Source organism: Copadichromis virginalis, linkage group LG5 (assembly GCF_057382275.1).
Source record: "Copadichromis virginalis isolate Kocher_CV1m ecotype Utaka linkage group LG5, C_Virginalis_male_GT1.1, whole genome shotgun sequence".
Lineage (NCBI taxonomy): Eukaryota > Metazoa > Chordata > Actinopteri > Cichliformes > Cichlidae > Copadichromis > Copadichromis virginalis.
The window spans coordinates 32,160,290-32,174,682 of record NC_140622.1 but is presented as its reverse complement, the minus strand read 5'-3'; the positions used below and the strand labels follow the sequence as shown (position 1 = coordinate 32,174,682).

Sequence of the window (14,393 nt, the reverse complement as noted above, 5' to 3'; positions counted from 1 at the left end):
AAAGAGATAAATTGAGAGGAATCAGTCCACCCCTGCTGTTCTCACTCAGCAGACTTGTGATAAGGTTTATCTCCGGCGCCTAACGAGTTCGCCCAGTAGCCCACTCCAGCTCCCACTGAGTGGACCGGGGCACACAGAGCTGCACACAGCCAGCAGTGAATTGAGCTCCCTAAGGTGACCTGTGCGTGTTGTTCATGCTATGCTGCTTTAGAACTTTATTTTTGTAGGAAATGGCTTTGGCCCCTTCGGCCACATCTTTTTTAATCTGGGATTTCTTTTTTGCCTTTTCTTCATCCTTTCTACTCACTGTAACTCAGACTGCCAAGAGAAGCTGCAAAAGCTGGAGAAAGAGCTGTGGAGCTTTGGCACAGAGAGGCGTGTGTTTCCCAGAGGCAGTGTCTGAGGCAAAGATGGAGACACAGAGAGGGAGTGGGGGGCTGCTGCTGAGTTAAGCCCCTAATCACAGTCTGCTCTGCATGAAGGACTTAAAGTCACTCCATTTAATGCTACCTTCTCTTTAGTCAAAAAAGGAAAGAAATATTACTGCCTACCTCTCCAGCTTTCTGATACCTCGGCCCCCATTCCCATTACTAACCCATTCTTGAGATGCATAAAATTCCAAAGCTACAGTATACACTCAAATATAGCGCAACGCGCAAGTCATGCACATTCATAGAGTTAAGGAAGCATGAACATAATACCTGCACACACAGAAGTACAAGCGTAAATGCTTCTACCTTTTACTCATGCATGTTCATTTCACCACATGGACCAATTTTGCGGTAAACAAGGTTTGTAACTGACATAGCTGCTATGATTTTCACTGGTGTGCTCAGGTGCTTCATTTATTTTTGCAAGAAGACGGTGGTATCAGCAGATCCTTAGAGACTGCAGCGTCCCTCTGGCTCAAAATTCATTAATTCACTTGGCTCAGCTTCTACACGGGTGTAACACGCTTTTGCAAAATACTCCAGATAGTCATTAGCACCTTTTGGGAAATCCCACACCCCACCCTGACCCCACTGTGTCAGTGCTGCACTTTTTCCACTTTTCACCAGCTGCTCTTTCACCTTATCGTCCTCTCTCATCAACATGGCTAGCAGACAATGGTTTGCTGTACAGGTCTTAATCTAATGCTGGAAGATTGATTTATGCTTGGTTGTCCCACAGCCATTAAGATAATTGCATGATCACTTTATAACATCCTCCCCTGGTGGTTGTGGTAATTTGCCTCCCCGCCACATTCCAACTTGCACAGTAGGACCCATAACCACATTATGGATACAGAAAATGTGGTCGGAAATATCATCTTTCAGCCCTTGCAAACTGATTTCATACCATTACCACTGACTTCTAAAACCCCTTAAGTCTATCTCTCACCTGTACTGACCATTTGATCTATCGGCGGCTTCTAGGTCTTAACAGCTTGTATTGATCGAAATTCTTGAGCCAGCAACCAGAAGCAAAAGCTTGCGTGTCACCTTGTAATTCCAATAGTCTATGTATTTTTGAGTGAGATCATCACTGAGATGGTGTATTTTTATCTGTTAGGTCAGTGCAAGTGGGCTTTGATTACATTCAATGGGAAATGGCTGTGTAAAATGGCACTATGATCTCTTTTGACAAAATCTTTATTAAATGAGCCATTCTGCCACCACTATGGACTAATGGCTGCTTCACAGGAAAAGTTAACGTCAGTGGAAGTCAAATTGGTTTGACAGATTGATCTTAAGAGAGGCACTTTGCTTCCCGAATATAAACACTGCCAGTTCAAAAACATTGAACACATCAAAATATTTGCAGCTAAAGCACAATTGGCAAGTTCAAAAAGAAGCAGAGATTTAAAATTCTGAACTGACAACAACAGTAAGATGATCCTGCTAAAAATTTAATTTGTTCCACTGTTTATACTTCATCAGTCATTATTAGCATTATTGCTGCACTTCCAATTAAATTATACCGAGTCAGTGAGAGTATTAAAAAGCAGAATGCGTTCATCCAGTGGATTGCTAATTCTACAAGATAAAATTACATACACCCATAATCCTCAACAAGGTACAGCTTAATATTACACCAGATGTGCTGCTTTGACCATAAATAAGCAAGCTGAAACCTGTGATGCAATTTAGCCCATTCCAGACATGGGATATGTAACACCATTGGCTTCCTCAATCTGGTAAAGTGATGCTTCATTGAGACATACTCCATCAGGAAGAGCCAGGGCGTGGTGTGAACATTTAATAGGCTTGTTGCACAAACCAATACTGTAAGCACTAACTGCAGAGAATTGTAATAACACTTTCAAACTTGTGTATTTGTGTATATGTGCATGTGTGTGTCTGTTATGATGACAGCTATTTCCAACAAAAACACGGACCAAGAAATCTCTGGATTTGCATTAGACAATTAGTAGACTCCAGCTTATAAATTTGGACTGTTTAACAGCTCGCCTGTCTAAAGTGGGGGGCATAATGCCATTTCCTGTTAGACCCTGAATGCTCTAGTCTCCATGCCAGAAATGGTTTAACTCATTAATGAATTGCTGCTGTCATACTCTGTGGGTGATTGTTCCAACCTTCCTCATGGATGGATTAAGGTATAGTCATGAGTAATGAGTCATCACATACTCTGCCCTTATCATAGTAAAACCCTAACATTTTTGCTTTTAAATCAACATCTAAATTATAACAGATAATAAAGCAAAGTGGGGGAAAAGAGGAAAATTCAACACACATAAAAGGAGTTTTGTCTTAATGGAGTGGTTTGTTTGCACCTCTGGTAATAAAATCTGTGCCTCTTCCTCTCAGTGATATTTGTGTACCAGTGTTGGTGTTTAAATGTTAAAAAGCTTAATGTTCAGACTTTGTCCTGCGTGCACTAAAACCTTAAGATGTACTGCTGTTTTTTCCCAAAACAGCAGATTTGAGGTTTCCATGAGATTAGTTTGAGCAGTGTGAATGTAAGATAGAGACTGAAGGAGAGAATCTATTTCTCTGGGGGTTTTTATGTTCTTGCTGTTTATAACATTCTCCAAAACAATAATGACTTTGGTGCGCAATTCAAGGCGCTACATAGAGATGCCATCCTAATTTTGTGTCTGCTCATCTGTAAATGAGACAGCCATGTTAAAACAACATGTAACAGTTACTATCTGACCTAGCAGGGATGCTATTTGGACTGGCTTCACCAGAACAGTGACCAGAATGAACATTTGAACATGGAGCCTATATGTTGAAATACCATTAGACTGTTGGAAAGCAGTGCTGGCAGGGGCTGATCTTTGAAACTTCAGAAACATGTGTACAAACTAATTGTTTTTAAAAATAGATTTTTTTCCTTTAATCACAGAAGCAAAATTACCTTTCTCTCTGTTGATTTTGTAGCAAAGACAGACATGTGACAGGCAAGCAGTGGATACCAAAAGGGGGCTGTCGTCTTTCCTTCATCCTCTCCACATAACCAGCCTGGTGAATTTTCCTCTCCTGAAATAGAAAAAAAAAAGAGACTCTTTTCTATTCATTCTTACTTAGGTCACCCCAACTTGATGTTTAGTTTATGTACTTATTTTATTTCTTTTCAACATGCATCTCATTCCCACAGCTCAGCTAATCTGTAAACTATTTCAAGCTATGTCAAACCACATAAAATCACCATAAAGACATTTCACAATCTCAGGTATATAATATGAATGGTGTGATTAGCATGTGAATAATCAGCCAGAGGCTTATCCCCTGTTGTAGGAGGCGAGGCCAGGTACTGCCAATGCAGGGCTTCAACAGTGATTAAACCTTTACTTAATCAACAGCGAGAGTCTGCCCCAGCAGGAAAAATGCAACTGCCGGATTTGTGTTATAATATAATGGATTTGCCTGGTGTGTGAGCCTCATAGCACTGAGCCTTACAACAGGTGTACCCCTGACAAGTCACTGGGCAATTCTGCCAAGGTACTCCCATTATATAATTGTGTAATCATCTATTTCAATGTATAGAAACTAAACTGAGCATGAAATTTAACAGCTCTCCTTTCTGGTTTGTTTGCATATTTTATCTAGGTATAAGCTAGTAGAGATCACAGATGCATTATAATGAGCAAAAGGAAAAAGCTAATTGCAGAGTTTGTTTTATAGGAGTATCATATCCTTATTCTTTAGGTAGGGGATAAAATTTAAGAGTCAGTCAGTTATGTTGGCCAAGACAACTAGCCTGGCTGTACCCAAGAAAACATACCTTAATCACCAACTCCTCTACAAGAATGCTTGCATTACTGCAAAATCATTGGATTACTCAAAAGTTCCAGCACTGGAATCAAGGACAAAGCACTACAATAGCTCTCCTTTTATTGCAAAAAAAATGCAGGAAACAGTTTGCCCAAGGCAAGACTCTCTGCACTCCATCAGCCTCCAGAACATGTGGTGTCCCTCAGGGATCAGTTCTGGGACCCCTGCTATTTATAATTTATTTCTTTCCTATTGGAAATATTTTTTCCATTTTGAAATACAGTTTCAGTTTTATGCTGATAGGATATAACTTTATATTTCCACGAACCCCAACACCTCTTTTCACCTTCTAACCTCACTGCCCGCCTAGAAGCCATCACCACTTGATTAACAATCAATTAGCTCAAAGCAAAAAGCTATAAAACTGAAGTCATAGATATTAACTCAAAGTACTCACTTTCCAAAGTGTCTCCATAGCTGGTTCGCTAGACATTCCCTTTTTTACCACTCACACAAATAATGTCACAGTCAGCCTATTCCACCTATGTAACATTTCTAGACTATGCACTTTTCTTTCTCAACACAGCATCCAAGTTCTGGTTCAAGCCCTGGTCACCCCTAATTTGGATTATTCTAATGCCATTCTCTCTCATCTCCTCAAAAACTCTAAAGCAAGAATCATCACCTGCACAAAGTTCACAGACCATATTGCACCTATCCAACTTGGCTCCCCATTCCCAAGTGCATCCAGTACAAGATTGTGCTTTTCACTTTTAAAGCTCTCAGTGAGTTGGCACCCCCATATCTCTTCGAGCTCCTTCACCTTCACACCCCATCCTGTGCTTTACGCTCAACCTCAGGAGCTGTCCTGACTGCTCCTCGTTTCAGACTAAACGCATTGGTTGCCAGAGCCTTTAGCTGTGCTGTGCCTCGTCTTTGGAACGTACTACCCTTTTCACCTTCTTACAACTAGTCTCTATCACATAGTTTAAATTACAGCTCAAAATCCACCTGTTCCCATCAGCATATCAGCTGTCATGCTTTGTGTTTAATATGTTTAGATTCAAATATTATTCCTGGATTTTTAATATCTATTTAATATTGATGTTGTTTTAGGCATCTTGCATTGTTGTGATATTCGAGGCTTTAGCAGTATAAATAAAAGCCAAAACACATTTATACAAAGAAAACAATAAGAATGATCAAGGGCAAAACTGTGTAGACTTAGATAAGTGCATTCTATCTTTTTTAGAAATTTCTTTCAGTGAGTTTCATCCTGTGCTTTGTGCCTTGTATTTTCTCATAATTTTCACATTTCCATACTGAAACTTTTGACCTCTACAGAATTTCTTTCAGTTCTACTGGATTCGTAAAAGCAGAATCATAACTGTCATTTTTTCTAATCAACATACATTCAATAAACCATTAAAAAAATGTTAATTACTTGTTGTATATGAATTGTCAATTTTTTTGTATAAAAATAGTACTTTGTCATTTGGCAGCCATTACAAATTCAAACCTTCTTAGGCGAGTGTCTACAGGCTTAAAACTGAGGGGTTTATGTCTTAGCTTTGGCTACTCAAGGACAGTCAGTGACTTGTCCTTAAGTCATTTCTGCAATATTGTGACAGAATGTTTTTGTTCACTGAAATTATAGATGAACTATTTCCCCAAACTCAAATGCCTTTTCAAAAGCCTGTAACAGGTTTTCTACAAGGACCTCCGTTTTTGGCTGCATTCAACCTTTGCACAGTCTAACTGTACCTGAGACAAGCAACCCCCCACCCCCCACCCCCTGTCTTATCCACATGATTGTCAAAGGAGGAGGATCACTTCTCGTCTTTGGGCTTTCAGTGTAGCCAGCAGAGATCAGGAAAAAGGCTTTTAATTTTGTCATTCTGTCCACTGAATTGTTAGGCAATGACCGATAATTTCAAGAATACATTTTAGAAAAATTAAAGCCGTCTGTAAACTGACTGGCCAATTGACCACAGACTATAAGTGGACCTCAAGCAAAAACCAGAACCATCCCAGGGCCAGAAATGTTTTTCTTGTTGTTTATAAATTCAACATCTTCATTACAGATGTATGTTCATAAAGATATTCCATTGATGGACTCCAATCAAATTTAAACATTTAAAAAAAAAGACAAAAAAAAAAAAGCAAACAGGATCCATTTGGACACAATTTGGAACGCTACAGCAAAAATCACGAGTGCTTCTGTAAATGAAAGGTCTCAGTTTTTAATTATTTTATAAGGTTGCTTACTTTTCAAATCCAAATTTTAATTTTGTCACTTTGAATTATTGGATGAAAGCAATTTTAAAAACAAAATTTACAATGGAAAAAGCAAACTAATATTAATATTCTGTTAATCAAAATATCCTCAAGTATAACAGGATATATTCCTGGCTCCTGTAAAGATATAAAGAAAAAAATATTTGTACATTATATTATAAATTCTAAGCAGCTTTGCATACAGATTGTACCTTGTTGACCCCATACACACAACATACTTGATATAATTTACTTACAATTCAAACATTTTTTAAGCTGTATAATCAAATTATGCTTTATGTTAGATACTTAATGGAGATATTACAAAGAATTCATCCATTTGAGTGCTTCATCTCAACACTTAAACAGTCACACTAAAAGCAGGGTTAATATAAATCCTTTCGTATTTTTTTAATCATCTTGAATTGTGGAGTATTATTGAATACAGTGATTATTTTGTGTGTGGTTGGCTTGTGTGCTGACTATCCCTCAGCAAGCCCCTGCTACGATTCATGGAGGTGTGAGGTCACTTATTAAAAGACTACTTGAAGACGGAGCAGCAAGTTCAGTGGTTTTCTATTCCACAGAGAAATTATCGACTTTCTTCAACTAATTATTAGATTAGCATAAATAATGTGCCGTTTGGGTACGCTGACTTCTTTTACTAAATTGTCACTCAGTAAAAATTAAAAGACAAATACATAGAGAGAAACACGGGGAATGAAAAGGACTGGGATACAAAGAAAATGACAGAGAGAAAAGTGGTAGGAAAGAACACAAATTAGCCTTAACCTTCAATCTTTGCCATGTAGTAATGAAGATGAATAACGGTGAACAAATGATAAGCACAGACCTAAATTGAATACGGCATCGAATAGGGACACACAGGCCAGTATCCTCACACACACACTCGCACAATCACACGCATGTACAACTACACAGTACACTTTCGCATCTGGGAATTTATTTTGCATCAGTCAAACCTTTAAACACAGGAAAATCTAACAATCAAGTCCTCCTGTTACATCCCATTTCTCCTATAAAGGACTCTCACGTAAGCATTTTAGGCTTCAGTGGTCTCACTTCTCATTCACTTTGATTGAGGTGACGTCATGTGTTGGCCAACTAAATTGTCGGGCTAGTCCGTCATCACAACAACGGCAACCAATCACATCGTGTAAACGCATAACAACAGGGCAAGCTCCGGTGTCTGGCTGTTTTTTTGACAACTAATATATGAACTACACAGACAGACACACACACGCGTTTATAACCTCTATATTTCATATCCAGATGTTACATCAGCTAATACAGGAGCCTGAACTGCTCCTATTGATGCACATGAAAACTTTTGCTGTATTTATCTCTATTACAACAACAAATGTGATTTTGGTATATCATGTCTTAGATTTTCTCCTTTTTAAAGGACAATAGTCAAATAAATATTTATAAGAAAACTACATTTCACATGCTTACAGCATTTGTTTGTGTCTTCACAGCACACTGCACCTCAAACTAGATTCACATCGTGTTGAATTTACCACAGATAGGCTTTACAAATCAGGGGAGAAAGACAGTCACGTTAGCTTTCGAATCGCAATTACAAGCAGTTGTGTAGGACATGCGATTTATTGTATCTTCCTATGCATACCAATTAGATTCAAATTGTCGGAAATTGTCGACACAGGCAGAAAACTACAGCAAAGCTACTAACAAAAGCAGTCTAAAGAACAACCAAAGAGGTGAGTTATTATGGTATTATGAAATGAGACAGTTATTTTCCATGCAGGTGGTTAGTAACTTAAATGTAGAGGCTTGGAATGTGCATCCACCTGTAAGCAGGCTGTTAAAAACATGTGTTTTAATGTCACATACAGACAATAGTTGTTTGTTTGTTTATTTTTTACCATGGTGTCCTATCAGAATAATACAACATTTGATCCAAAGAAATTGACATATAAAATTATGTGACAGTACAAAATTTGTCAGCTTAGTTGTTAATTCCCTGTTGGAAAACAGTGAAACTGAAGGCATGAACCATATGGATAAACATCTTAGACACAAACTGGAAAATCTGGTAGTATGCCCAAGTAACAGTTCAATCAGATTCCCTGGAAACATCACAGACCATGTAGATAACTAGATCTTGACTGATTTTTCCTGTTTGCCTCACCCCCATGCAAAAACACGAGACATCACTCATATCATCCTCGTCATTTGGCAGCTTATACAGTAAATGTCTTTCACGCTGGTGTCACATGCAAACTACATCACATTGGTTAAATGGGATTACAAATATACACGATAATAAATCAAGAAATAATGACAGATACAACCTTTCACAGATTACAAGAACATTATAGTTCTCATGAATCTAACCTCTTTGATATTTAACATTTAATTTTTGCGCTGTTTGCAAAACCTTTGAATGAACCACTTGGGTTTCCTCTAAACCAGAAAATCCTGTGTTTCTGTGTAGTCTCCTGGGAAAAATCTATAGTGAGTCTGAGAAAATATTCAGAAGTCAAAATGTAGCTTTCAGTTTGCCATTTACAGGCAAATACTCTCGCACCACCAGGCTTACTAAATCATAATCTCACCAGGGGGCTGAGGTACATATTAAATTCAAATGCCCGGATGCTACGGCTCTATTAGTGTGCTCTTAGTTAAATGACTGCTAATGGCACTTCTGCAGGGCAAGCTACCACCTGTTTGGGCAAGGGCTACACTTATTATCTCAGGGTAAACCATATTGAAGTCAATTACTGAGCTATGCTCCCACTCGCAAAAATGGAGTTACATCTATACGTGACTGCTGTTTCTGGCCCCTAATGACACTGAAGTACTCAGTCTGTTCTCGGTCTACATTTCCTGCAAACCTCCATCGTAAGGATTTATTGGAACACTGTTGACCATTTTATACCAGCGTTAGTGTCTTGTTACAATAAAAACTAATAAAACAACCAATTAAATCATAACACTGAATTTTTTTAAATAAAATTTTACTGTCTTAAAAAGCAAAAAATAAATTGCAGTGATTTCCAGCCGTGATGTTTATTTTCATACAGTGTTGATTAAAAGCAATTATGTAAAAGATGAGATTACACAAATTAAAGGTCATGGTCAGTTCTACTCAATCCCAGCTACTGTACCGTAACTATTCATAACAACATCATTTGTAACGCTTCTGGATTGGAATACTAAGTAGGGAGATTTCGTTTCTCAGTTTCTTTATTCTTATCATGCTTTTGTTTCAAGTCTTTTGCTGATTAAGATTAATTTGCAGATCATGGCACTCTATCAACCCTTGTGACACAAAGGCCAAAGATATAGACTAATTAAATACACCAGTGCAATTGATATTTCCCATGGATCAATGCGAGTGTGGGATCTGTTAATTAAATCCGTGATAATGTTTGCTCATCATAAACATTTCCCATGTTTGAGCACAGTGAGATAGGGAGATAATCTCTGCTGTCTGACAGATTAATTTTAGGGCTAACAGAAAATCCTTCCGATGAACGCCTTTTTTAAATGTGAGGTTTTCCTTGAATGTTTAGTTTAAAAGACAAAGGTGTTCAAAAGAAATCTTTCCACCTTCTTTAGCTTACTGGCACAAAAATAAAAGACAACACTTCCACATAAGGTTGACTAATGTTATCTGAAGAGATGCAGCAATATCAGTCACCATAGCAACCAAGTAATGGCCTGTGGCCTGGTAAATGGCCTGTATTTATATAGCGCTTTACTAGTCCCTAAGGACCCCAAAGCGGTTTACATATCCAGTCATCCACCCATTCACGCACACATTCACACACTGGTGATGGCAAGCTACATTGTAGCCACAGCCACCCTGGGGCGCACTGACAGAGGCGAGGCTGCCGGACACTGGCGCCACCGGGCCCTCTGACCACCACCAGTAGGCAACGGGTGAGGTGTCTTGCCCAAGGACACAACGACCGAGACTGTCCAAGCCGGGGCTCGAACCGGCAACCTTCCGATTACAAGGCGACCTCCCAACTCATTGAGCCACGATAGTAATCTAAATCCCTTGGCTAATGGAAGTAAACCCCTGACGGTCTCCCATAAGACCAGGTGGATTTTGTATTCTCTACCCTTACTTGTCTCCTGTGTGGTATACATCGGCATGGCATAGGTTATCACACAGTGGATTAAGAAGGCGTGTCAGAGTGTGTGCCAGAACCCCCAAGCCGCACTCAACTCATCTATTGATCCACGTACGAGGGAAAAAGTGAGAGACCGCCACACTTAGCAGTGTAACCGCAGGCAACAGCCCCCTGTCTGCCCTCTGTTCCCTGCAGTGGGACTGATTGCTTGTCTCAATCATCCTTTCACCCCCCCCCCCCCCCCCCTCTCCACAACCGCCACTTTCTCACCTCCACACACAAACACACAATCCCACACAACTTCACCATCTCTCTCTCTCTCTCTCTCTCTTTACCCTCATTCATTTTTCCACTTCTGTCTCCTATGTCTCAGCGACAGTCTCTCATGATTTGACGGCCTCTTGTTCTTCTTGTGAGGGCCATCAAAGTCTGCAGCCTTAACCCTGCCTGAAAGAGCTGGGACTGCATGGAAGGAAGCAATTAATTCTGCAGTGAGAAAACCCATTAATTAAGCAATGCTTCTGGCTATTTCACGAAGACCCTTCAGAAACAGTAGGGCCACTCGGAGAGGCATAAAAGATGCAGTGGCACACCAGGTTATTAATGGACCCCAGCGCTCCTGGCAAGGAACCACCATAGGATAATTCTCACTTTTTGTTTCTAGGCCTCATAACTACACCACACGCACTCAAAAGTGACAAAAACTGTTTTCTGGAAACATGTCTTGTCAGAATTTGCTGCCATAATCATATCTAAAGCTCCACTACCAGAACAGTTTAAACATCTTGCTGAAGCACATCATGCTGTAGTTGATTTTTTTTTAAACTACCAAGAAACCAAAGGTTTATGGATGATCCAGGTGCAATGAGTTGAGAGACCAAAATGTATCAACAAACCATGGTTAATGGGCAATACACTAATAAGACTTAAATACAGTGTACAGAAATGTCATTAAAAGTCAGTGATAGTCACATGTGGCACGCACAGGGAAGGCCAGCAAGTACGTCAGAGTGATGGAGCCGTATTTTCTCTAAATGGGGGTAACAGGATAAACTCTAGTGTGAAGATGGGTCTGGGAAAATGAGTTTTGTGATATCTAATCGCTCACTAAATCATGCATGCGAACATTATCTACTTGTGTTGTCCACTATTCAGGGACATTTCGAAGCAAGGCACCCATTTCAGACTAAACAAGACCATGGTTCGGTGCGTTTGAAATGCTGATTCAACTCTAGGTCTCCCCTGAGCACAGGCCAGGCCTGCCTACGATTGCAATGATGAGGAAGCCTCGATGACAGCACGCCATCCGTGAAATTAAATCAACAACTCCCATATTGTAATTACATTTGGTTAAATGGGAAGGCAAAATGTGGTTGTAATACAATTAACACGTAATTGTCATCCTGACCAGGTTGGTGCTGATCTATTTCCCCAAGGGATTCAATGAAATCCATCTCCCTGCCCTCCTCTGTACCATTTGTTTTGAAATGAATGATTTGCTGAGTACCAATGGGTCACAGGGCAGCTTCATTACCAAACCGGTGTAATGTAAGTGATCTAAATGCTTCTGTGATCAACTGGAAAAAAGATATATTTCGCAGAATTATGACACCGATTCTAAACTTAAGGAAGATGTTTTACAACAGCTGTACAAGTGTAACAGCTGGTCATACAAATATTGTCAAGAATAAACCTCAAGCATAGCTTCATGAAATTGATGCAAGACCATTTTAGACAGTTGGTCAGAATTGCGTACATTTTTAGAATCTATTTAGTTGCACAACATATGTTCCAGATTAATAAAATAAAATTAGCACTAAACTGTGTATTAATATTCAACAATCATTCATGGTTTGCATGTGGTATCGCTTACTTTACAGCATTTGGGGTCATCTGCACCCCTGTAATCCTATAGAAGCTATCACAAATAACCAGAAAGATGAACTACAGGCAGCTCGTTTAATTCATACTTTTAGACCAGCTTAGGTAAACAAGGTTTTTTTTTAATTATTTTGTTTTGTTTTCATAAACTCTATACTCTTATTAGCTATTAAAAATTTCCATTAGTTTCAGTTTGTGATTGCAAATGAAGTAGAGTGACATTGTGTGCACTGTCAGCTGTGAATATCTTACATCTTTCCCCATCTCTCTCTCTCTCTCTGGCTCGCTCTCTTCAAGGGTAAGAGAAATGTAAGATGGCCCTAGACTAATACTTTGAAAAAAAAAAATAATAATAAAACGAAAACAAGCAACTTTTCTCAAGTCTGTGCCACTCACGACTTTTTCCAATTGCTCGCACTTTTATGTGCATCATTTTTGTGCATGCCACTGGTAAGTTAAGACTGCAGTGATCCTAAAACTGCACTGATACAGCTGTATGATGCATAATACGAGAGTTACTTCTATCATTTCTGGGCGAAAAAGTCAAAAGAGCATGAAATAACACCACAGAGCTCTGCAGATCGAAACAACCAAGGCTTATGTATATATTAAAGTCCAAAAAAATAATGTTGCAACTTAAGTTCTTTGTAAATATCTGATGTTATCCTGAGACAAAATCTGAGACTTAACCCTAGTTGTTTTTTGATAATCCAATCAAAAAAGCAAACATCATCAAAGTAAGCACAGGTTTAAACACAAATGCTGTCAATCACTGACAGGGAATCAAGTTGAAGCATGGTCTTCATTCTTCCTCCAGCCTACACTGCCCAAATCTGTGTCTTGAACTTGATATGTAGTAATCACATAATTACTTGATATCTTGACTGCAGCGGGAGGTTGTCTATAATCTATCTTTTCCCCTCTTTGAACTCATCTTCTTACTCGCTCTTATTTCATTCCTTGTCCCTACGCTGCTATTTTATTACTTTTCCATGCACCTCCAAGCTTGTTCTCCTCACACTTGACTGCTTGTCATGTTGGTGATGGTAAAATCTAGATGTATGTTACTGCAGTTCTCATGGTAACATGGCCTTGATAGCAGTGTTGGCTAAAGGCCTAAAATCTTACAATCTTAGATATGTCAAAAACGTGACACTTTTCTAAGTCAAAGAAAAATTGTAATGTCAGTGACAAGCACTTGACACTGCAAGGTAGAAGGGTAACGTGGCAAACACAAATAGGTGCTGACATTGCCGTTATAGTGAATAAACATTACAGTAAAATAATATTAATAATACAATACAATATTTACATTTTGATAGCATTTTATCCATTGTCTTCAGGCTGTTCAGGTTCTTTCTAAAGGTCTCAAATCCAATAAACCAAGAAAATTCAATGTTTGTCTTCCTCCCATGTGAATGCCAAATATATTTTGTTTACTGGATTAATTTAAGCACAGTGGGTTAAAATTGCATACTTTTAATCTTCTTCTGGTCATTGTATTCTCCTTAGTATTCTCTTGAATTCATATTTGATATGGATGGTCTATATAAATGAGTAATAACTGCAGCATGGGGGTTCCTTGTGAGTATGACAACTATGGCTAATTTGCATGATTTGGCTTTGAATAATGTCCACACAGAAGCCATAGGGGAGGAGAGCTGCGTGTTATAACTATGGTGCTGTCCTCATCAGTACGCCTGCTGTGTTGCTGATAAAGGTGAGAGCAACAAGGAAAGACTGGGGATGCTGTGCTTCACTGCCACCACAGAATCCTCTGCTCTCAGCCTGATGTCTTTGATGTCACTCTGACACAAACCATATACAGCAGGATCTACTGGAGGGTCTACAGGTGCACTTCATGCTTCTTGCACCTCTATACCCCTGCTGT

General features: G+C 39.1%; 1 protein-coding gene across 3 annotated transcripts in view; it reads right to left on the bottom strand.

The window, feature by feature from the left end:
- arhgef10la (Rho guanine nucleotide exchange factor (GEF) 10-like a) overlaps nt 1-14,393 on the bottom strand; it is a 117,512-nt gene that overhangs the window by 41,735 nt on the left and 61,384 nt on the right. For all 3 annotated transcript variants that reach the window (XM_085457373.1, XM_085457375.1, XM_085457374.1), the window contains one exon: nt 3,361-3,482. In XM_085457373.1, the coding sequence (XP_085313499.1) occupies nt 3,361-3,482 (122 nt within the window). The remainder of the gene's footprint in view (nt 1-3,360; nt 3,483-14,393) is intronic.